Source organism: Cyanistes caeruleus, chromosome 2 (assembly GCF_971803275.1).
Source record: "Cyanistes caeruleus chromosome 2, bCyaCae1.hap1.1, whole genome shotgun sequence".
In the NCBI taxonomy this organism is placed as follows: Eukaryota; Metazoa; Chordata; class Aves; order Passeriformes; family Paridae; genus Cyanistes; species Cyanistes caeruleus.
The window spans coordinates 61,325,977-61,350,587 of NC_141702.1; the positions used below are offsets into that span (position 1 = coordinate 61,325,977).

Sequence of the window (24,611 nt, forward strand, 5' to 3'; positions counted from 1 at the left end):
TGGAAAATACATAATAATAGAAATTAATGAAGACGTGGAATACAGTGAACTGTTCTTAATTAAAATGCATTACATTAATATTGTCTGTTTACATGGTGTGTGAAGTGAAGTGGAATGAGTTTTTCTTTTCCTCTACAAACTGAAGCTCTTCCTTTTTAGATTTCTGTAGATATGTTTTTCTCATTTCCTACAGAACTAAAAGACTGTGCATGTGATTATTAGCATTAGATATAAACATGAATAGTCCTAGTTCAGGAAACTGATAATTCTTTTTTCATTTATTTTGTGTAGGTTTCCTTTGCTTGATCTGTAAACATGTCCACAGACCTACTCTGTAAGTACATTTCCATCATCCCACAGTGATGTTTTTGTACCATATGTTTTTATGGGATTCCCAGATGTACTCATGATTAATGCCTTTCATCTGAAGTATAAAGTCTGCTTTTACATTTGTGTTTCTTCTGAGATATCTGTGGAACAATATTACCATTATAATCAACGGGATTATTCTTGGAATAAAGCATGACTTAATGTGAGTAAAATTGTAAAAATCTGGCTCAAATATAAGAACAGACTGGTTCATTGAGATTTAAAATTGCCATTCTGTCTAAAATGTTTTATCTATCTTTGGCACAAATACTGTCCCAGATTACTAGAGTGATGTGCTCGGGGATTTTTAATCATTTTGTGAATTTAACTCCTGTGCTTCCAAGACGTGATTATCCCAGTCACATCCAAATCTCCTGCCTTATCACTGTTATTTGTCCTTCTTAACAGACAAGTGGTATATGCTTATACTTTGCTGCCCACGTTTCCCCAATACTTGCACTCTCTTGCTCCAGCTTAAGTTATCTGAAGCATTAAGCACATTTTTTCTGCTTATTGATCTGATCTACATGCTTTCTTTTGGAGTCCTTCCAGTGTCTCAGCTGCCTTTTTAAATCATTGCCTCCAAGGCCTGCCCAGCTGCAAACTGTGCAATACGAGAGGGAAATTTCAAACACATTTTATCATTCTTCGGTACATCCTTAGAGGAACAAAGAAAACAGGACTGGGTTTTTTTTTCATTAATAACTGCAATCAGTTAATACATATAAAACAATCTGTGGCTTAATGGAAGATAGCAATTATATGTGGAGATCAAGTTATTTGTTAAAATGCATTTTTAAATTTTTTTCTGGAATATGACAATTTTGGAGCATGCTTAAATGTCATTAAGATACAGAGAGATCTCTAAAATAAGGAATGTAATATGCCTGACTGTATTGTATGCAACAGGCAAAACTGTTATCAGGAGTGAAATATTAAAGAAAGCAGAGGGCAGGGTGACTGCACAGGAGTCATGGTCAAGACTACTCAACTGTACTCAGATGTTTGTCTGTTTTAGCAATTTTATGCCCTGGCAGTTTCATTTGTCTTTTTTTCAGCTCAGCAACAGTGCCTTTCTCATGTTCTCCCTAATGATCAGGGTGTTAAAGAAGTTGTCACCTGAGTAGAGGCTGAAGGATTTGGGTGTGTTCTGCTCGAAGAAGAGAAGGCTCAAGGGGATCTAGTCATGGTCTTTCAGTACAAAAATGGTGGTTATGGAAAAGGAGTTGGAAGCAGCCTTTCCCCAGGCATGCACTTCAACAGGACAAGAGGCAATGGCCTCAAGTTGCTTCAGGGGAGATACTTGTGGATGCAAGGGGCATTTTCAATGGGGGATTGATCAAACATTGAAATAAGCTGCCCAGGGAAGTGGTGGAGTTGCCCTCACTGGAAGTATTCGAGATACAGACAAGGCCCTGGGTAATGCTATTAAAGGGTCTGCATTCAGAAAGAGTCTGGGCTAGTTGATCATTCCAGGTCTCCTGCAACTTCAGTAATTCTGCAGTTCTGTATTTCCTTGTGTTGTCAGCTATCTTCTGTGCAGTGAGCAGTCATCCCTACCACCTGTCCTTGGTCTTCTCAGCACTGTACTGCTTGTTCTGTGTCAGGTCCTGTGGTACTTGCTCATGTTAGTGGGATAGACATTTGTCTTCTCACTTGGAGATGAGTTAGTAGCCCGGAGGCAGTACCAGTGCTGAGGGAACTTTGAGGTTCCAGCTGGTGGGTGTTTGTGACGGCTGGGTAGTGCCTTGGTGAAATGTCAGTGCACAGGAGAATGCTAAAGAATGACATGGCAAATTTGTACAGGTGTGAATTGACTTCACATTTTTATGTCTGTATCTATATAAATAAATATTGCAGGGCCAGCCTGTGAGCTCAGTACTGGTTTATACTAACAAGCAACAAACACTAGGGTGTGTGTGAGGGATAATATCTACCAGACTGTGTTCCAGGTAAGGAATTTGGATATAACCAAATTGTTTGTGGGGGAAAAGAGGAGATGAGGAGCATTTAGACACACGGAGCTGGCACCAGGTGGTCTCAGCACCAGATCTCTGGCTCTTCCTGTTTAGCAGTAGACATGTAGCCTAACCACCAGTCCTTAAGCTTGACCATGACATTGTCTTTTGCTAATGCTTGGTTCAATACAAGGTCAAATTTTAGCATTAAAAGTCTTGTTCCAGGTTACAGTAATGAAGACAAGATGTACAATTTAAAAAGTAAAAATCCTAATCAAACTAGAACAAACCCCCTTAAATTCCTTAGAAGAAAACCCCGCTGAAGTTCAGGGCAAATTGCACAAAGAAAATATCATGGTTGCACAATACAAGGGTTGCTGCAGCTAGACCTCAAACTCCAGCAGCTAAGTCTTCGAGCTTGTGGAAATAAATCAGTAAAGCCAACATTCCAGAGACGTTTCAGCACCATGAATTTGAGGTAGCAAGCGTTTCTCTGATTTAGATGGAGAAGCTAGAAAAAAACCCCCACGTTTATGCAGAGTCTGTCAGCTGCTGAGGCTCGGCTGGTCGGGGAAGCAGCAGACTTCCCTTGGAGCTTGTTTTTCTTTTTATCCTTGGATGAACTAGTGTGCAGTATATTATGCTGCCTGAATGTAGGGGTTTGTCACGGTTAGCGCCGGGGGCTGTCCCGGGAATGTAGGAAGGCGATGGGTGTGAATGGAGCGTACAGCGGTCGGTGGGGACAGAGCCCGCTCTTGGGGAAACCTGTTGCTGCTCCTCTAAACCCAGCCGGCCAAAGCCAGGCAGGAAAGGAGGTGGGTCTTTGATCTCTTTGTTGTAGCTGCTCCCTGGGAATTTGCTGAAATCAATGCCCTGTTTTCCTGAAGAAATGAATGGCTATGCCTAACTAGCTTTGTGAAGCGCTGGGGAATTCACTGCTTCTGTTTATTGACAGCTGAAAAGGAGCACATGGTCCTGAATGGGTCCTCCTGGGGAAACAAAACAGAGTGGAGTTAGACTTAGTTGAATACGGCGGCATTTGGAAAAGTCTGCCGAAGGAGGATGGCATGGTTCCTTACACCCTGTACTAGCATAGCCTGACTTTTTTACTAAAATTGCCATTTTAAATAAGGTAAGGTTTGTTTTGATTTCCCATATGTGGTGTGATTATGAAATGTTTGCAGTTCTGTTCTTGAGTGCAAAACCAATGTTTGAGTTGTGTTCTGTAATGGGAAACACCTAAGTAACTCTTGTGCTGTTTCTAGCCTCTGTGTGAGTTCATTTGTTCTTTATCTAATAGTGATTAATGAACATGAAAAGTAATAGAAAATCAGTATTTGAGTCTTCCAGTTAGCCCTGAATACCAGTTATTTATGTGAGCTACGATATGCAATTTTTTATACTTTTGAAAATCAGCTGAGTTGCATCAGATGATTTCTTAACTGGTACAGACTACTGTGTCAATACTTACGCACAAGGCGGTGACTAAAAAGAGAGCCTGTCTGGCAGAAAATCTGTGAATCTTAAAATCCTTTGAAATGTGAGGATATATTTCCAAATCTCTGTTTCCATGTGTGGACTCAAGGCAAGAGGTAGACTCAGCACTACGCTTGCTGTTGGCTTCAGGTGTGCATGGCTTTTTTGTAAAGACAGAAAAGGATAGCAAGGGAAGGATGATTATGAAGAAGCAGTATTTTCATCGTGCGAGTTCAGTGTATTAGACCAAGGGAATTTGGTGTGTAATTCATATGTAAATTTTCTACTGGAAACAGGAGAAGAAATTGCTAAGTTTCTATATTATTTTCTGTGGTGACTGAAGGAAAAGATTTCTGGGCTCATGCAGCTACAACTTCTAGGTGTGGCCCACTTACGATAGTAGGAAAAAAGTTAAGTAATGTCATTTATTCCTTTGTTATTTTAAGTGTAAGGGTAACTTCAGAACAGAGTAATTGCTGCCTAGGAATTGATGTGTTTTTGTTGCAAACCCAATTAAAAGTGTCTGTGCATGGGTGCAGGAGTTTGAAAACTCTCAAGCAGTCCCCTCATTTTGAGAGAAGTGCTTGGGAAGTTTCACGTTTTGTTGGAATAGTTTGTGTTCCTCAGTCTGGCATTTTTTCTTTGAGTGATTTTGAGCTAGTAATCTTACAAGCTTTGTCTCATTTTGTGCTTTTCCCAGCAGATAACTTATTTGTTTTTCTTGGAAGAATTTGGGCTCCATATGCAAACATGCTTTCTTCAGATTACTTTGTGATCCTTAAAATGAAAATACGTTGCTTAACTGAGAGCATCAACATGTTTGCTCATGGCTTCTGCTGTTAAGTTTCCAAGATTTTCAGGGAGAAAAACCAAAAAATGCAAATGCATTTGTAATTTTGACTAACATGTGAAAACACTGAACTCAAGCAGGCAGATATCAAAGTTTGTGGGCTCTGTTGTCATTATTGTTATCCAAATGTGTCAAGACTGTTTTTTGACCTCACTTAAGTGTATTTATGCATGATAGGCACTGGAAGCTATTAAAATGTAAAGCTAAATCTAATATAAAGTTAACATTTAAGTTGGATGGGAGATATATTTGTAGGTCCTTTTAGTGTTGTAATCTAGATGTATTATGAAAATGTTGACCAGTGAGTGTTGCTGGGTACTTGTAATGGTGCAAATAGAAAAGAATCGCAGTCACGGAAGGCTCAGTTGATCGGGGCTTTTTTAGTTGGTGTAATGGGGAAGAAAGTGGATGATTCATGTGTGACACGGAAGGTGGCACTTGTTCCCTGTTCCTCAGGCGATAAGACAAGGCAGAGTGTGTTATGTTTAACTTACTGGACTGGAAGAAGCTTAGGCAGATGTGAGTGGGGAGATGTGTAGGGATGCTCTGGCAGGACAGTTGTCCCTTTGCCTCTTCTAACATCTTCATAAAATATGAAATTGTTTTGACCTATTGGCAATGTTGAAGTGGAAGAAGTATAAAATATTTGATTTCTAACCAACAGAGTAAAACATACCAAATACAAGGTGAGATATGTAATCATACACAGCTTTAAGTAAATATGTATGTTAAATAACCAGAGTTATATAAATACGTATTTGAGGAATGGTGCATTTCCCCCAAGGTGATGCCTTTACCATCTGTTGATCTTGTTTTTTGAGCTAGGAAAGTATGAAAACAGGGACAAATTCTTTGCAACTTTGCATAGCAAGATTGCTTCTTAGATTCATGTAATAGAGACTATTGCTATTTGTGTGTGTGTGTGTGTGTGTGTGTGTGTGTGTGTGTGTGAGACTTCGGCAAATAATTTAAAGAAACTACAGATCGATCAGAAATCTATAAAAAGTGTTCGAATTTTATTTGATCTCAAACTGAGATGACTGTCAGCAGAATAAATAGAGCTGTGTGGAGATACTTTGTGATCTGAGTTGAGAGCTTAATCTATAGAAAAAAATCTGCTGTTTTTTAAACTCACAAATTTTTCCAACTGTCCTGCAATTCTCTTATAATAATCTATAATCATGTACTTTGTATTTATATGTCTTACAGGGCTGTCCTTATATCTCAAGAGAATAGTTATTGTGAGGAAAATGTACTATACTGTTGTCTAATTTGTTGCTGCCAATCTTATTAGCTTTTTTTAATCAGTCTGTTAAAAAAGTGCAGGTAGTAATAATTTCTTTATTACAGTATCAGTCAAGACATTAGCTAATTATCATATGGTTCCCCATAAAAATATTTTTGTAGGAAAAAAGAAATAAATGTTGGATCTTAGGAAAAAGAAAACAAATGAATTGAAACACAGATGCAATGCTTGCACATGTGAGTATTTTTTCACAGAAATTAATTTTTGTGTCTGTTCAGCAGCAGAGCTTCCCAGTGCCTATGTGTTTTTTTTTTAAAGAAATCACTTCATGCTTTAAAAGAGGAGGATAATTTAACAGGGTCATAAAGGCTAAGGATGAGAGTCTCCTACCCATTTTGTTCCCAGAGAGGCTGGGAATCAAGCATGCTTTTCCTGTTGGAAACGAAGCAAGGAATAACAGAAGTTTTCTGTTATGAAGTGGATGCACAGTAAGAACTAAAGCTGTTCTGCTAAGCTGTTAATGACCCTCATTTACTAAAGTCAATGCTTTTAAAAGACAACTCCATCATTTCAGTATTTTAGATACGTACTTTAGGGTTCATTGATTAAAAAAATAATTAACTTTTTTTTTTTTTCTCTTGGGCAAGTGGGAATATCAGTAGGAAGTTTGGATGGTTCACTGAGAAAGTTAACTTATTTTCCAGTATTATTAATAGCTTCCACTGAATGTAATATTGACTGGAGTGTTCTTTCAGGACTCCAAGGTCTCAGCCCTGACCAATCTTAAGTGTACATGTATTCATTTCTCCACATGGACTTCTTTTTTTCATAATGGCTACTTGCACATCAGTGGAGCCATGTGCACAGACTAGTGATACCTGCAGAAGTGGGTCCTGGGGTGCAAACACTGCACTTTGATTCCCAGTAGCTGCATTTGCTTCATGTTACAATTGCCTCTAAAGACATCAGGTTCTGCAGCCATGGGATGAGTACGGTACCTCTTCACTCTGCATGCCATGCTTCCTCTTTACATTCTACTGTAAATTTGTATTACCTCCTCCAAAGTGTGTCTGCTTGCCTGGTTCTTTCTTCCAGTAAGCAGCTGGAGATATATCCCAGGTGCTAGTCTTTTTGCTGGCAAAGTTCCCACAAGTCCATGTTGAAAGTCACCAATGGAAAATGAAGGACTGATTTGGACTGGTTTTCTTAGGAGAGGGAGCTTTTGTCACCAAGTTTTCACCAGTCCCCTTTACACAACATCTGGATTTGGTGGCCAGTAACAACCAAGTTCAGTGAAGGAGAGAGAGACCCAAAGGTTCCCTTTTAAGGGAATGTTGCAAGGCTTGGAAATACTTCAACTGATCAATACTAAGCTTTACTCATTATAATTGTTGCACTTCCTTTATCAGAATTGAAACCGTGGTGTTGACCTGCCATCAATAAAACTGCTGACAGTATTAATGCATTAATGTGGAATGTGTGTGCCTGTGTGCATTTGTATTTATACATACATGCATTTAGGAAGATGTATTATATGGACTTTTTCCTGCTGTTATAAAGATGGAAGATTCTGGTGTCTGTGTTGAACTGCCACAGTAGCATTCACATTTTCCACTAAAATGTCTGACACTAAAATAAATCAACCGTCCTGACAAAAATCTCCCCAAAAGAAAAGTGCTTGAGATAAATGAAATACTTCTGCTCTGGTAGGTAGAATCTGTGGTGTGGGAGATGCAGATTGGGGGTTCCAACACGTGGCCCAGGAGCCACAGGGTGCTTATGAGCAATTTGAATACGATTCTCTTGGATGCTGTTTCTGTGACAGGGAGATTTTAGTCTTCCTGACTGCAGCACAGAAGCAGCACAGTTGGGACAGTGCTAGTGAAGACCTAAAGTGAGCAGAAGATGCCACAGTCTTGCACCAGGTCAGACTGCTGCTGGGGAGGGTGGGCAGAGTACAACAGGAAGGATTCCCTCTCAGAGGGCTTTTTGCTGGGAATTTCATGCAACCATGCTATGCTGACTCAGGTTCTTTCTCATAAAAAATAGTAGTTGTTTCTGTGAGTTTGCTGTTAGCCTCCTTCCTTGTTTCTGGGTCTAATTTTATATGACTTCATGCCAAGACAGTGGAGGGAGAGGGAAGAAGGAAAAAAAAAATCCTTTGAAAATCCAACTGCATTTTTCCAAATGATTGTTCAAAATGTACTTTCAGCAGAGAGAGAAGTCTCTTTGTTTGTGCTGATTAGAAGCTATTACATGTAAACTATGGGAGGTGACTTCACTTGAACTGTGCTCATTTATGTATATATATTTATGTATATGGGTTCTGATAACAACCAAATCCCATGTGGTGTACTGGAAATGTGACACGTAAGTTTTATCCCAAGAATAACCAGAGAATGATTATTTTTTAAATTAGCTTTCAATCAATCAATGAGTTTTCTGACCTCAGATCATTTTTAGATGAATGAACATACCAAGAACTTTGATAAACTAGTTGAAGTGAACTTTATACCTTCATACTTTCCCTCCTGTTTGGTTTTTTGGTGGGGTTTTTTTTTGTGTTGTGGATTTGTTGGGGCTTTTTTCTCTTTCAGTTTTGCAGGAAAGATGTTACTGCCTTTTCAGGTGCTCAAACAGTGAAGTTAACTTTTTTCTGTGGATTTCCTAAGATACAGCAGAGCACAGGTATGCTTTTGCTGCACAACTTTCATGGGAACATGCTGAAACTGCTGAATTCCATAACCCAGCCATGTTCCTTGAGGTTTCTCCAACTGTTTTGCTATTCAGATTTGCTAGACAGAATGAGCATGGTAGAAAGCCTCATTGGGATTGGTGTGACTGACTTTTTATGGAAAGCTGTTTAAATTCCTTTGGGCTATGCCTGTTGTATAACTTCATGGCCACCAGGTGAAAGACTTACTGTTCCCACATTAGCTTGATTATCATAATGATGACACCCTATTAGGAATTAGTAATGAATCACAGTGTTTGTTACCTTGTATGTGTTTGCATAACAAATAGTTTTGCAGTTTGGAAGAATTTACGTATTGGAACTTATGTCTGACATTAAAATGCACACATGCGTTGTGTTAGGTTTCTTTACAGTCAGATAAGTGCTGAGCCACCCTTCTAGAGGCATTCTTCCATAAGAACAGCTGGTCAGGATCATACTGCTGTGAGGAAGGAGCAGGTGCCTTGACAGATGATCTACCGCTGAAAACCCAAGGGTTTACTCTCCTTCCAAATCTTCATTCTTCTTGGGAGGAAAGACAAGCACAGGGAGGATGGAGGTGAGGTGAGGGAGGGCGTCACGGTGAGTCCGTGTCTGAGCGCCTGAGGGCCGGGCTCACCTGCAGTGCTGGGTTTTAGGGAATCAGCTTGACCTGCCGGTCTGACTGAACGTATGGGGTGGGGTGGCAGTAAGGCATGTTTGCTGTTCTCTCTCTCTCTCTGCCTCCGTCTCCAAATATAGTAACTCATTTTTAAAGTTTTACATTTTAGTAGAGTGAGGTCATGTTCCCATGAATATGTTTAATGTTCAGAATGATTTCTGGGATGTTTGCAAACCACCTACCATTCCCCTTCCCAGAGAGGGGGCCCCAAGAGCAGTAGACATTTATGTGCAGGGTGCCACTAATGCCTGGGCAGGACCAGGACTCCTCCTCGCCCTTCACCTCTGTCTCAGGAGCTCCCATCCTCCCACCAGAAACCCTGGGCATGGCAGCACAAGGCCTTGGTAAGGGGCCAGTATTGCCCCAGCAGCATGTCCACACTTTCTGTGCTGGTGCCGCCAGGTAGAGACTGCAAGGCTTCAGGGTTTCCATGTGTCAAACACATGGGAACTCTCTGCTTGAAATCTAAAGTTTCCCTCTCAAGCAAACTGGAGTAAGTCTGCTTTATTTATTTATTTATTTTTTTCTTCTCCTTCCTTGAGAGGATGGTGTTATTTTGGGTGCAGGGTTATGGAAAACACTGCACCTGCTTCCCAAATAATACAGTGTCATGCACAGAAGTGCGTGTTTCTTCATAGTGAGGTGTCTTGATTTATTTTTTATTTTTTTCCATGCAGAGCTGAGCAGCTGTACATCTCTGCTAATACAAGGTTTTGGTGTATAACATAGAAAAGATAGGAAAAGGAGACATTGAGGAAATGTTCACCCATTTTGGTGCTGGACTAGGGATCAGTTTTTACAGTTAACAAGACACAATCTGTAGACAGTTTAGCATAACAAAATACCCAAAGTTGATGGGATTTGAACAAAATTATTCGGAATTCTAGTAACTATGACAAATTCTAGTCTACTTCAATATAAATAGAATCAATTATTAATTGGTTAAAAATTCATTTTGCGCATCAAATTTAGGATATAAGGCTTCTTTCATATATGTTTTTTACAGAAAAAAATGTGTGTCAGTGGCCCACAATAATGGGAAAATAACTTGTGATTAACTGTTTGCTAATTGAGTACTTTGAATTTTTTGCCAAATAAATTGTAGAACAAGGATTTTAAGCTTTTCCAGCACAGAGTGTTGCAGAACAAACCTCAGGCTGGAAACCCTCATGCACCTTTGACTAAGAGAACCAGGACTGGCATGTGCTTCTCAGACAGAAAATATCCAGAAGGTGTTTTTGCAGTGCTCCTCTCTGTGAAAGCTGAACAAGGCTAACGGAGTGCTACAGTTTTACTCCAGAATAAATTACTGTTGTTTGCTATGCAAATCTTATGATTGTAATTAGGCTAGGATTTGGACTGCTGTGTACACTGATCTTTGTTCCCTCTGCACATGGGAGCTAATTCTAATACTGCAAAACAGCGCAGCGAATGCCAGGGTCTGCTCAGCCTCTGATCATTTCTCACAGGATGCATTTGCTCTGAGTGGACAATTGAAAAGGAATGTTTTACCTCTGCCTTCACAGGGAGCATAATTGCACCACGGGCATCTTGTGGGCCACTGAAATGTTCAGGTACTGTGAAGTCTTGTTTGACAGCGGGGGTCAGAGAAAACGCAAGGAGGAGGTCCTGATAGGCATCTAGTTTTTTAGCAAACTGGTTTTAAAAAGTGATGTTCTGCTGCTGATTGGTTAAGGGTCTGGTGGCATGTGTGAGCTATCACGACAGTGGTTGCAGTTCCTAGTATGGCTATGTATAGCTCCCGTTATCTGTGCAGCAGGGCTCTGTGTAACCGCAGCCCGTGGCTCCTTGCCCACACTAATGAGCTCTCCCCGAGGCCGGGCTTGTGCCTGTGGGGGTGGCACGGTGCTCCAACCGTGCTGCTGTTTTGGAAACCAGTTTGTTGACTGTGCTCAAGTCCAGCTTGCCCAAGCTGCCCTGCCAGCTTGGCTACCGCTGGCTGCGGGAGCTCGTCCCAGTGCAGCGTGGCTGGCCCCAGAGCTGTCTGGAGGACGAGGCAGCTGAGGCTGCCAGGCTGTAGAGGCTGCAGCAAAGGAAAGCTGTCACCTAGACCTGGACTGGGGCGAAGCACCAGCATGGTGAGGACGGTACAGGTGAGCCACACTCACAGCCCATTCTCCTCCCTGGGAACACAGCTACCAGTGTCCAGTCAGCTCAGGCGGTGGGAGTGCGTCCTGCGGGCAGCGGCTCTCAGTTTTGTGATGACCCAAAGAGCAGGGGAAAGACAGGGGTTGGCTGCTGCCAACCATGCCTCCCAATATGCGGGAGAAGTGGGAGCAGAGGCATTCAGGGGCAGGGGTACCAGCTGGGGGTGTCGGGGAGATGTACCCTTCTCTTAGCCCCTCCAGAGGTGGTTGGCAGGGGTGAGCACCTCGTCCTTGCAGTGGCAGGGGTGGCTGCACACCTGGCCAGAGCCTGCACCTGCACCAGGGCTGGGCTCTTCTGCACGCCTGCCTCCCCACTGCTGCAGAGAGGTGCAGCAAACTAAAAATCCTAACAGCTACAAGATCTATTAGTTTTTACAGTCTTATCTACATATAGCTAGAAAGACGTTATTTGGAATTTTTTCAGAATCATTGCAAGGACTGAGGAAGAATGAAGAAGTACCCTCTGGGGAACAATATAGCATTGTTTTTCTAAGGATATAGTTAATGACTCAAGCTGTTTTTTAACAGCTTGTAACTCCTGTAAATCTTGTTTATTTCTTTTTGTTGCCTACTCATCTAAATCACAACAAAGTAGAGGAATGGTGGCAGTTTTACTTTTTCTTGCATGCTTGCTCGTGACCTCGAATCCATTAATTTTATTCGGGTAAATACAATTTGAGGGAGCAAGGAAACAGAAAAAGTGTCGAGGTACCTAGCAAAAAGCAGAAGAAGTCTTTGCAGAAAGTGATTTTTCTGACCAAGCGTTTTTCATTTCTAGTGCTAATACAACAAAGTGTGCGTTGTTTCCATAGCTGGATGCACCCTATTTCAGAACAGGTTAGAGTGTGTTCTGAAGCTGTTGTTAAAAAATACATATTTGCTTAATTAGCCAAGTTAAAAAAGGCATAAAATCTGTGTAAGCATTATAAACTGATTTTTGAAACATGATAGAGTTGCGGCTCTATGTACATTCCTTTGCCAATGGCATCTATAATTTAGCATTGAGACACAAAGGATCATGACTTGGCCTGTAATTAACTCTGAGGAAGAATGTGAACTTGACAGTTTTGCACTGTTAGTTTTGGGGATAGAAATTACAAAGATCTCAGTTTCCTTCAGTAGCATCTAAAGTTATTCTATTTGCAGTGCTCCAATCCTGTTTTTCTGGTACACCTGGCAAATTTTAGAATGCAATAAATTTGCAGTACAGGGTACTATAACCTGTTGAGGTGACGGGTCAAAAATACTGTGTAGTAGATCTAATTCAAGTATGCCTGTTAGTAAATAACTTAAGTTGTTCTAATTATCTTCATGACCCATATAATGAAACATAGAAAACCTTGGAACAAGCATTGGACAGCTCTGGATGTTTCACAGAATTGCTGAATATTCTGAGTTGGAAGGGACCCACAAGGGTGATCAAGTCAAACTCTTAAGTGTACAGGGACTGAACCAACCTTGGTGTTGTTAGCACCATGCTCTAACCAACTGAGCTAATCTCATATTTTAAGGTGTTGGGCAGCTATGCCAGGTCAGAATCCCAGGCCATGCTAGCAAGGTGCTTAACAGCACTTCCAGCTGTGCAGGTGGTTTTGTTCAGGGCTAGCTGATGTCTTTGTGCTGCTGCTGAGGTGTGCTGCCTGGGCAGCTGTCTGTGGGGCTGCTCAGCATGGAGGCTGATACCTGGTGGGATGCAAAGCAGTTCCTGATTTTAGAGAGGACCCCCACTACTACCCATGTGTGAATCATTTCAGACCTTCTGTCTTCAGACCCTTCTGGAGGACCAAGGAGGGTTAGCTAATGAAGCATTGCTGCAGAATTTGGAGACTGATTCAAGGGATGCCCTTTTCCCCCTACTTTCCCTTTCTAGCCCTCCTGTGAGTTGCCCACCCTGGAGCCTCAGAGGTGGGCACTGCCCCGGGGCAGCTGGAAGGTTTGTTCAGTGATGAATCACAGAGGTATGGCATGGATTGATAAGGTCGTGTACTTTATGATTAGACACATCCTTCCTCTAACAGCAGTTCTTTGTCTCCATTTTGCTTTTGGTAATGTGTTTCGGCCGTTTGCATACAATGACTCTCCAAGCAGGAGCTGTTTGACTTGAGACAAAGTCACTATTATTCCAACCAGGCTCAGGAAGCCCTCATAATTTTGGTGCCCTCAGAAGGGTGAATTTCTTTAAAAGCCAGTTAAGTTAAATCACCAGGGAAATATTTTTATTTTCTTGCAGCCTAGCTGTAAAGGACTTTTTAGTACATAAACAAATGTATAACAAGAAAAATCTGCCTGGTAGCTATATTGTTGGAGTTTTTGTGCATTTTAAGTGATGGATGTAGAGGAGCATGCTCTTTTTAGCACTAGCAAAAACAAGTCATGTTTTTCAGCTATTCAGGTGTGCAGCCTGGGAGCCATGGCAAAAGAAAACTTCCATGGTCCACAAATTATTGAAAAATACTGACTATTGTAGTGCCTGCAGCCTGACCAACACACAAGTGTATTTTCTCAGTTGGAGTTGATGGAGAGCCCGAAGAACTCAGCAGGAATACTTTAGGCTTATCTGGGGAGATTTTGGACTAGACCCTCAAGGTGCGTGATTTAGTCAAGTGCCTGCCTGTGTTTACAAACAGAAACCTTTTTGAGGTACCCTGAATATGACATTGATGATGCTACTGTCCTTTTTCAAAGACTGTCTCTGATGTCTCTCCAGGCAGTGTCTCCCGAGCCCTTTATGCTCCTTGGTTATGAGCCCCTGTCTGTGATGAAGCCTCACCTCTCCTGCCCCAGTCTCTGCTGCAGTGCTCCCTTGGGATCTCTTGGCTGTTCTGGCTCCCCTCTGCTCTGTATTGTCACTCACTGAATAGACTTGCTCAGCAGAGTTTTCAGAAGGAAAACAAAACGAGGTAGTCATGGATGACCAATATCAGCTTTTCTTTTTAACTCAGTCATAAAGCATTGTTAGCTCACTGGTTTGGTTTCTACTGTCTATAAAAAGGTTTTGTGCAAGAAGTCCCCTTTTTCCCACTGCCCTGTGTGACACCAGTGCTGAGATGACCTTCTGCTGGAAAGTCTCATTGCTCAGTTTTGTCACTGCTCTGTATGAGTTTCCCTGGCAACCAGTTTGAGCTGCACTGAACCAAAAATATCTCACTGTGCTGGGGGAAAGTCAGTTTGCAGACATGTATTTCTCTTTAATGAATTCTCTGGATGGTCCGTGTGTCCAGCCTGAAGATGTCATTGTGGAGAACCAACGGCTGGGAGATGTGGTGTGCCCCTTTTCCTTACTTCCACAGGCAGAGCAGCCTATGAGAAGGCTGGCCCTGCATGATTGTCAGCTGAGCTGTGGCTGTAGGACCCACTGTACTCATTTCTCATGGAACCCCGAGGGTCTCGTCTTCTGCTGAGAATGGTCTGTGTGGCAGACGCTAAGTCTTACTTGGATTCCTTGGATCTCTGCAAATTTCAGAATTTCATAATCACAGAATGGGTAAGGTTGGAAGGGACCAACCTTACCTAGGTTATTGCTAACAACTTTGTCCACATTTCTGTATAAATATATGCATCTTACTTTATAGCTGGGCATGCACTGAAGTTCAGTTTTGCTCCCATCCTAGTCCTTAAAGGCTCAGTTTGTGACACCTCCAAATGAGCACGTGTATAAACCTTTGGAGGTCAAGACACACCAATTTGCTCAGGAGAGAATGCACAAACTGGAGGTATTATTTCAAACCTTCCTTGTTTAGTTTCGACTTGCAGATAATCTTTTCGCTACCTAATGTAGAACTCTGATGTGAAGAAAAGCGTTTGTAATTCCAGATGTGTTCTCAAGATGACAAAATTAGAAGAGACTAAATTGGAAAGCAGTATGTCATTTTTAGTAACAGGTTCCCTTTTCTGGATTTGTAGGGTGTGAGGATTGCGGTAAAAGCCTTATAGGAGAATGCAAACTCCACGGACCACTCATCAGGGCTAAAGATAGGGTTATTCCCAGCCGAGCCCGTCTCACCCTACCTCACTACCTCACTTTGCGAGTGTTGGAGCTGAGAGCTGGAAACCAGCAGAGTAAGTATTTTAGCTCTTTTTTCCCACATTTGAGAAAGAGGAGACAAAAACACTGGCCTGTTTTCATGAGTAACTCAAGGCATAATCACTGGGCATTAGCACTATGAAGACTGTTTTCAGCTGAGCACAGCTAAAGCTCACAGTCAGCTACTGTTTTTTATGACTGATTTCTGGTAACAGACGCATAAACTGATGGCAGGACATTAGCCAGAGCTGGTGTGACATTTAGCTGTGAGCAACCAGTTAGCTCTGTTCAGTCTATCCATTTTTAATGAATGTTGAATTTGTATCTAATAATAACAGTCATGCGCTCCTACTTTTTTTCTCTTTTCCCCAAGCATGCAAAACAGGAAAGAGTAATCAATGAAAGGTCAGAAGCAAAATGGTAAATTGCATCCCTTCTCCACCCCCTGCAAACTCAGGAGATCACAGCAGGGTCATTTACCTTTTGCAGCATTTTCAGTTCATATTATAGAAAGACTTTTGTTTACTTCTGAAAGCAAAGCAATTTGAATGCCCAAACATGAACAAAGGAATGATGTTCTTAGTGTGAAAATTTTCCACAGCTACCTGTATGAAATTAGTCCTGCCTAGATTAGTTTTCAGAAAGAGAGTGACAAAATGCCTACACTGTCACTCCATTGATCTGGCAGTGGAATAACTGAAATGATTAAGAAGGCTAATACTGTGTTTTTATAGATTCTTTCTGCTCTTATTAGAAGAGAACAACCTCCCAGATTATGCCAAGAATGAGAGGTCTATGATAAAATCAATTTGTAGATTGAGGAGTATTAACACGTTTGTGTTGCATACTCAGTTTAACATCCTGTCATGAATTTTTGGCACTTTTTATTCTATGTAGTTCCTATTAAAAAAATCATTACCTATTTACATTCTTTTTCGTTTCTTCACCTTAAAATTATTTACTGGGCTAATTTGTCTAGAAAAATAATCCATGTGTTCTACACTGTTTTGTTTATCTTCATTTTCACAATTGTAAGCATACAATAAGTAGATTGTGATGTCTGTGCTAATATTAGACTGCTCTTTGTTTTGTTCACAGTCCTTGGTGTATTTGCAAAGAAAGTAATACAGAAGAGAACACAATTTGGCCCTTATGTTGGTCAACTGTCTACAAAACTGACCTGCTATGATGAGAGCAGGCTAGTCCTGCAGGTAAAAACCCACTGCCTTTCTATGAAATGTGTATGTATCTTTAGCAGCTCACATTTATTTAAGTATTTTCATCAGTCAATTTGCCATCTGATCTAGTTCATTAATTGTACTTTTGATGTGTAAGTATGAGTGTAAGTCACATTATCGGGCAGTACAGCATAACCTGAAGTACCCAAATGTTTCTGTATATATGTTTTCTAGCAATTTGCTTTCTTGCTTTCTAGTTTTACCATTTCTAGGGTGTTAGGCCTATCAGTCTAATAGCTCTTGATAAGCTTTTCAGAGAGCATGGCTGCTGAAGTTTCCTCCCAGATAAGACAAAAGGGTTTGTGCTTTATACCACACCACACCACTGGGAGGTTTGAGTTTGTGCACTGAGTGAGAGTGACAGAAATATGCACTAAGGCACTGGCTTAGGAGGGAGAAACAGTGCAGGGATAGGAAAACCCTTCTGAATTAATTTTGAATGTTATTGTTATTAACTAATAATAATAGTTAATTTATATATAGACTTTGACACACAGTGCACTACCTCAGTTTATTTAATCAGAGTTAGAACTGTTATTTAGAGCACCTGTATTTAGGTACCTTCTGTTGCTGCACATGTAGGTACTGACTGTTTCACCTGGACCATCACACTATTATTTGTACTTTATCCAGCAAAAATCATAGCCTCTCAGGACCAGCCTAGCTTAGACAAATCTACGTGGACATCCCTTCCTGCAGGAATTCCTTGGGAGTGAGAGTTGGTCGCAATCCTCTGGGCTCCAGTCTTTGCATTTTGCTGTCAGGGTCATGGCTGAGCACAGCTCTTTCATACAGTGAGTCCATGGTCAAGCCACAGCCTCTGTCAGGACTTCCCAACAGGTCAGGGTTCTTCCGGAGTTTGCATTTCATATCTCACCCCCAAATAGAGAGACGCCAGCAACAGCTGTCCTGTGACACATTCTGTGTCTTCATTTGAGCTTTCTCCAGAAGCCTGGGGCTGGAAAACACTGTGTTGTGAGGAAATACTTCTGAACTTTAGTTTGAGAGCTTCAAAGTAGTAACAGCTTCAGTAGTTGCTGCAAACTTGATTTGCACATGGGAATCATCTGCCAGGGAAGTAGCACCATCCGTCTATGGGATTTTCATAGCATGCAGATACCAGAAAAGATTTGTTCTTCTCTATAACTAAATATCTTCGGTCTTTTGATTAGACACTATTAAAAATGCAGAAAACGTGCTTTCTAACAATGGATGGATGAGCTAAGCACCCAGTTCCTTCCTCTTCACCAAGCCATTGTAAACCACACCCTATCCTCTATCAGTCAGCACCATTTGCTTAAAAGTATACAGTGATAAGCACAGCTCTGGCTGATGAATGGACTGTTTCTTCAGAAGAGGAGATTAGAGTCCCAGATTTCCTACATGACAGCAGTAGCTGCCTTGACTTCTCCCTAGCATGAGTATGTGACCAAACTTGTCCAACAGGCAGGTGCTTTCATCGGAAACGTGATGAAGCTAGATAAAGTAGTTCCCAGAAGCAATGAAAATGCAACTCTTTTTTTGCAGTTACTTGCTCAGTTACATGGTTAGTAGAACAAATACAAACTGTGCTGGCATCAGGTGTGCAGCTTTGTCTCTCCATGTTTGAGACACCGTTGCAGAAAAGCAACTGTCTTGTTTGAGGTCAGTAGTTTTTGCCTCATAGGGGCATTCTCTTGGGGAGGAATTTAGGAAGAATGAAGTAAAGGAAAAAGAAAAAGATATTTCTGGCACAATTGTTCGTTTGTATTTACTTTTGCATTGTTAAGAGGAAAAAGAGAAGACTGTTAAAATGCCATTATGTTGTATGTTACCTCTCTGGACTTATTAACACAAGCTATACAATTGTTCCATGCAAAATGTAGTAGCATTGAAGCTTGAGATTATCAAGGGCTCAGGAAGTAGATTAAGGCATAAAGCTTATCTTTCTACCTGCCTGCACTTAGTTCTTATAATACTATCTTTATATAACATAAAAATGATGAACTATAAATGGGAAATACATACAAAGGCCTACAGTTATTTTAGTGGTGGGGTGCTCAGCAGGTATTCATTCTTCACTTTCTTTTGCACTCAGTGTTCATTAAGAGTGATCTACTTCAAAACAACCATGATTTCAAGGGACATATGACCAAGATAAATAACTGATAGCTGTGATTGCAAATGAAAGAAAAGTGCCTCCATATAGTTTTATCATATTTGTCCTCCTGTTCTCCCCCTTTGTCTCAGGTGTTGAAAGATGGAGGGAAGTACTTTCTGGACACTCCCAATGAGGACTGTGGAAACTGGATGATGTTTGTCCGGCTAGCCCGGAACCAAGAAGAACAGACCCTTGTGGCTTATCAGCACTGTGGAGAAGTCTACTTCACAACAGTTAAGGTAGTTAAACCTACATTGCTTCACCTCTCATCCAAAAGGAAATTTATAGACAAAAGATCTGAAAGACTAACACTTCTACAATGAAAGATGGATTACATTCTGTCAGGAAAAGGTGTTGTGTACTTGCTGTTGTGGGTAGTGAAGAAATCGAGCCTAGGGAACATAAAAATCATTCACGATTCTAGTGTTCAAACTGAACACTCTTTAATCCCAGGTGAGAGTATTTGGCATTATTACATTCAACAGTACTTCATTCTGGAAATAACAAACAAATTCCTTTCTTTTATTTCATTTCTGGACACATGTTGTTTTCTGAGCACATTACTCTATGCTCAGGAGCAGGGTGTTAAGTGAATCTTTATGTACAATTTTCCATGTTCATTAAATCTGAAGCCTTTTCAGCAAAATTTAGAATGCTGTAATTTTGCCATGAAATGATCAGTTTATGTTAGAGATTCTGGACTGCATCTTTGTCTGAAGAGAGAGAACAAGGTATTCTGTGTTTATAAATGAAACCAGAACATACAGTCTTGGTTTTTATTGTTTTGGCCATTTTCTTAGGCAGAGTTGGTTTTAATCAGAAATAACTCTTTTTCACACTTGGGAAGTGGAAATCTATCTGTTGAACATAATGCTTGTGTATCATTGTGAGCAACATTAAAAAAAAAAAAGAGATTAGTGAAAAGTAGTTCCTGTGAATTAAAATCCAGCATTTCAGTTTCATATCCAAGACTGGCACACATTTCTGTGGCATAGTAGTTATTACAGTTTCTCCTTCATTTTTGTTTCTCCACCTGCACAGTGAGAAAAATGTTTACTGTATAGTGGTGATGACAGAATAACATTTCATACCCTTAAAGTCTTTTATAATGGTATGGAGTATAGCTGATTTGGGGATTAATATCAACATAATCATTAAGAAAAAAAGAAAAATGTGAGATAGTATATAATACTCTGAGACATATTTAGGCTGTGTTTGAGATTCTCATGCAGTCCATATCATTTGAGATTTCAACTTGGTTTAGAATGCATGATATGCTTGTAAAATTGACAGGATTACTAATACTATATTTAGGAAGCATGAACTTTTCTAAGTAGTAGTTGTTATAAACTGGTAACTTCGAATTTCCAGTGTAATTTTAATTCTATTGAACCAGCTCTCTGCTGACTTCGGCAGAACTCTGCACATTGACATTAATGGAGAGTTGCATCCTATACACTGACACAAAGAGTGCCCTAGGATGAGGCATGTGTCTTGGAACCTTTGCTGTGCTGTGTGTCATAGAGCATTACTTGGGTTTTGTTTCTTCGAGGTCCCAGTATCATTCAGGGTGCTCTGGCATCCTGTAGATTTTGTCCTGGTCAGTGAAAGTGATGGCCTTGTGCTACACTTAGGCACACCCTGCTGGTCATGCTGTGAGGCCAACTTAGGGATGATTCTGAAGATACTTTCTCAAAACATTTTTAATAAAGTGTATTAAGATGGGAGTGGGATTGGCTCCTTTCCCTGCCGGTTTTACAAAGAAATGGGATTTCAGTGATGTGAAACTACAGCTACTAATGCAGACATGTAAGTGGCATCCTGCCACGACCATTAGCTTACTTTCTGACCTAATGGCTGCAATCCTTAGAAATAAGTGCTTTAAAGGGTATAGAATTGTCAGCAAATAAAAATCATCCATGGTTGCTGTTGGTCTGATCCCAGGAGAGTTTCAAGTGTGTGCTGCAGTTCTCTTGTCACTGGTGGCACAAGGACAACTTGTAGTGGATTTGGATACTGATATTTAGTATCAGTTTTACTGAGATTAGAGTTTTTGAATTACTGGACTGTTTCACACACTGATGCACTTGCCCTCCACCAAAGCCACATTGACCAAGTCTCAGCTCCCCATAGCTCCTAGGCTGCTAGTCTAGGAAAGCTGGGCAGAAAGTCATGACAATGTCATGCTGTGCATTATTTTGTGGGTACCAGTCTCAGGTGTCACGGGCCAAGGTCCAAGACATCCTTAAACATTTGTCTCACAATGCATGATGAGCCTCCTAGGTAATGACTCTGCCTCATGTCCTTAGCTGATTGGAGAATTCAGAACAGACCATTTCTGTTTAGGCCAGATGTTATCAAAATGTACACCCAACCCATACTGGTTGTAGTTAGCAGGCAGGCTTGTGCTTGGGAGTTCAAAATTCAGTTTTCAGCATTAAACCCACAATTATCCCCTCACATGTCTGCATTCACAATCTACACTGTCTTTCCTCTACCATGCTTATCCCACACCAATATTACAAAATAAGTGGATTTTATGATGTTACATTTTCTGGAATAAGACTCAGCTGCTCTCTTTCTGGGCTAGTTTGTGGGGTTTTGGTGGCATGAGTTTATCTTAGTTAAAAGAAAACTACAAGTACAGTGCAGTTTGGCTCTACCCCTGTTGCAGCAATGTTGGTTTTAATTATAGATGAAGAAAATTGTGTACAGGGTCAGGGAGTCATATAAATCATAACCCCAAAGTTTAGTTTTCTCCTTTGCATTTAAAGAACTAATAGATCTTTAGCCAGTGAGTGTAATCATGCCTCTTTTTTTTTATTCGCTATATTATTGACTGAAAGTATTTGTCAGAAGAGGTCATAGTCCAGTCCAAGGAGAGATTTGGGCAAGCATGACTGGATGGGAGACTGCAGATTATGGGCTCACTTAATTCTGTGGGGGAAGGCTTCAGTGGAAGGAGGGCAGAGTTAGAATAAAGCACACCCATAGCAAGCCCGACACGTTAGAGCCAGCCCATGGAAAGGCGACAATTTGGCTTTCAGTCCACCTATTGATCAGCTCTGCACCCGTGCTCAGTGTGACTTATCCAGGAGGCATCCAGGATCTTGTACATTCATGATGCATTTTTCCTTTGCCCATGCCCTGTAGTTAAGTGTTGTGTCCAGTGGGCTTCCAGACATCAAGGAATGGACATGGGATATTGCTTGGAAAGACTGTTGGCTGTCTGAACATCCCAGGCAAATACATCTTACTGAGCAAAGGTTATGAGGGTTGAGGCAACCCTCCGGCTACTGCCCCCCTCCCCCCCGCCCCAAATCTCTGTGCATACACAATTCCACTTGTAGAAATGGAAAGTGTCAAGCCCTAGTGGGCAGTAATGCTCAAAAAATGCTTGAATCTTGAAACCAAGTTACCAATAATTTAAACAGAGTCAGAAAATGCAGTTTGGGTAAGGACAAAACACTGCACGCCCCTGCCCCTCCTATCTTTCTTATTGTTTGGTTTAGGAAAATTAATACAAGTAAACATGTGCTGTTTTTTTCCATTTGCAGCCAATTGAACCCCACACAGAACTGAAAGTATGGTATGCTGCCGATTATGCCAAATTTATGGAAGCTTCTGCAGTCTTCATTAAAGAAGAATCAGATGTCTCTCCTTTGCCTCCAGTAGCGGTAAGTACCCCTACAGTGCATTGAAGCCATCACTAGACATAGTAAATAATGGTTTACTTACATGTTTTCTCTGTTTATATAACTCCAGTAATGCAAGTGTAGGCCATTGAGTACTTTTAGCAATTTTAGTTAAGCAGCTATTCAGAGAAAGGTTGTTCTTCCTTGTCCTGTGTTTGTAATCCAATGGATCCATCAGATACAGTCAGAAGTAAGTGGCACCACTTGACGTATTGGAAAGACTTAAGATGGGCACTAATCTGTGGATAACCAAGCTGTCCAGTCTCAGACTATTTTCACTGTTTCCCCTTCTTTTGCTCTGACTGACTGGCCAGAATACCCACTAATTATTTCAGTCTTTCCTGTTCAGTAACCCTTTTCTACTAATTCAAATACCTTCCCTCTGTGTCATAGCAGAAGTCCTTAAACTGATAGGAAAAGTTTGTTAAGCGTTGAAAACATGGCTGTGAAAATCAATACTTAATCTAGGAAGAATGGGAAACAGGGAATACAAATGAGCCAGTGATTCATGTTCCAAGAAGGCTTGTGAAGCCTTGAGAATATTCCCCAGAAGGAAAGTGTGGAAGAGCCACAGCATCAAACACAAGTCTTAGCAGAGAGGAGGGCTCAGTCTGGAAATAAAGATGGAGTGGCTACAGCTTCACCATGCTCTCCAGAGCAAGCTAGCCCAAGACTAAGGGAAAAGAAGGACAGTTTATGAGAAGCTTACATAAAAGGTAGAAGAAGTTGAGGAAGTACATGGTCATGCTTTAATTGGAAGTACGTTTCATCAGTGATTCAAGTTTTTTGGTAATTGTTTTTTGTCAGAATTTTTATAATATTAGTATTTAAAGTGAATTCAGCTGGATCCAGGAGAGCTCTTATTTCCATGGTAGTAATACTTCCAAATAATACATTGTTTGGGGAAAAAAAGAGAAAAAAAGTAAAAAAAAGAAAAAAGAGGCTTTAAGTCAGGGTAGGCTTGGGATCCCTAAACCTAAGGTGTTTCTTGTACAGTTAATGGAAGTCTAATGCCAAATGTCAAGCTAAGTGAGGAAGTCTCCCCTGTAGCCATTGACCGTTGCTGTGTGGTAGAGCATGGAGTTGGCCCAAGACACAAGGAAATCTGTGTGGCTTAACTACATTTTTGTACACAAACCCATCCCATTTTTGTGTGGCTGGAATAGCAGATAAACTGTGTCAGTCTAAGGATAAAGTACAATTTACAACTGCTTTTATGAGTAATTTCATAAATGCAACAAATGTAGAGACTTTAAAATTCAGTAAGCACAGATAAACAAAGGTGAAGGACTCAGGACTATTACAGTAAATGCTAAACAAAACCAAGTAAATCAGAATTTAGCTTTTTTTTAAAAAAAAGCTTACTTTTCCTTTGAGTTTTTATTCCTGGAGAGAATCTATTGCCAGTTGAAGAACTAGGTGGTAGCAACCAAGGACAATGATGGGTCTTAGAAAAGCACAGGAGAAGATGAGTGAGGAGAATATGACCTTTCCTTAGAATAGTTAGTAAGAAAGACCTGTCTCTGTTCTCATTGCAGAAAGAGCCCGTAGACCCTTGGATATGTTCCAGCTGTGGAAGCACTTTTGCAACTTTTGCTCTGCTGGAATCCCACCAGTGCATCCATAAAGACCGAGTCCTTCCTACAAGGTTCAGACCACCAAATAAATTGGGACCCGTGAAAGCAAAAAGCAAACTCAAAGGGAAACTGAGAGGAGCGTCATTAGGAAAAAGCATTACTCAATGCTTTGGGACCATTTCCTGTTCCTCTGCCGCAAAGTTCAGCTGTGCCAGCTCAGGAAGCGCTTGTGGTGCTCTCGTAAGGTTTATACCTAAATGGAGAAATGGTCGGTCTTCACTGCTGAAGGGAAAAGAGGCGAAGCAGCCAGATAGTTATCCCTGCCGACTTTGTGGGAAGATATTTGATTCCATTGACAAGCTCACAGTCCACACTTATGCGCACAAAGGGGAGCGTCCCTACAAGTGTTCACAGCACGGATGCACAAAAGCCTTCATTTCCAAATATAAACTGCTCAGGTACAGCTCTGAAGGCA

The 24,611-nt window shown here is 41.0% G+C and overlaps 1 protein-coding gene across 11 annotated transcripts in view; it reads left to right on the top strand.

The window, feature by feature from the left end:
* Positions 1-24,611, top strand: part of PLAGL1 (PLAG1 like zinc finger 1) — a 46,425-nt gene that overhangs the window by 17,626 nt on the left and 4,188 nt on the right. For 5 of the 11 annotated variants that reach the window (XM_023923457.2, XM_086868931.1, XM_086868937.1 and 2 more), the window contains 6 exons: positions 292-334; positions 15,366-15,521; positions 16,585-16,697; positions 18,954-19,103; positions 22,422-22,541; positions 24,098-24,594. In XM_023923457.2, the coding sequence (XP_023779225.2) occupies positions 316-334; positions 15,366-15,521; positions 16,585-16,697; positions 18,954-19,103; positions 22,422-22,541; positions 24,098-24,594 (1,055 nt within the window). In that variant the 5' untranslated portion in view covers positions 292-315. Of the gene's footprint in view, positions 1-289; positions 335-3,282; positions 3,460-8,995; positions 9,193-13,846; positions 14,049-14,169; positions 14,363-15,365; positions 15,522-15,859; positions 15,958-16,584; positions 16,698-18,953; positions 19,104-22,421; positions 22,542-24,097; positions 24,595-24,611 lie in introns of those variants that run through there. The other 6 variants (XM_086868980.1, XM_086868969.1, XM_023923458.2 and 3 more) reach the window with 5 other exon arrangements.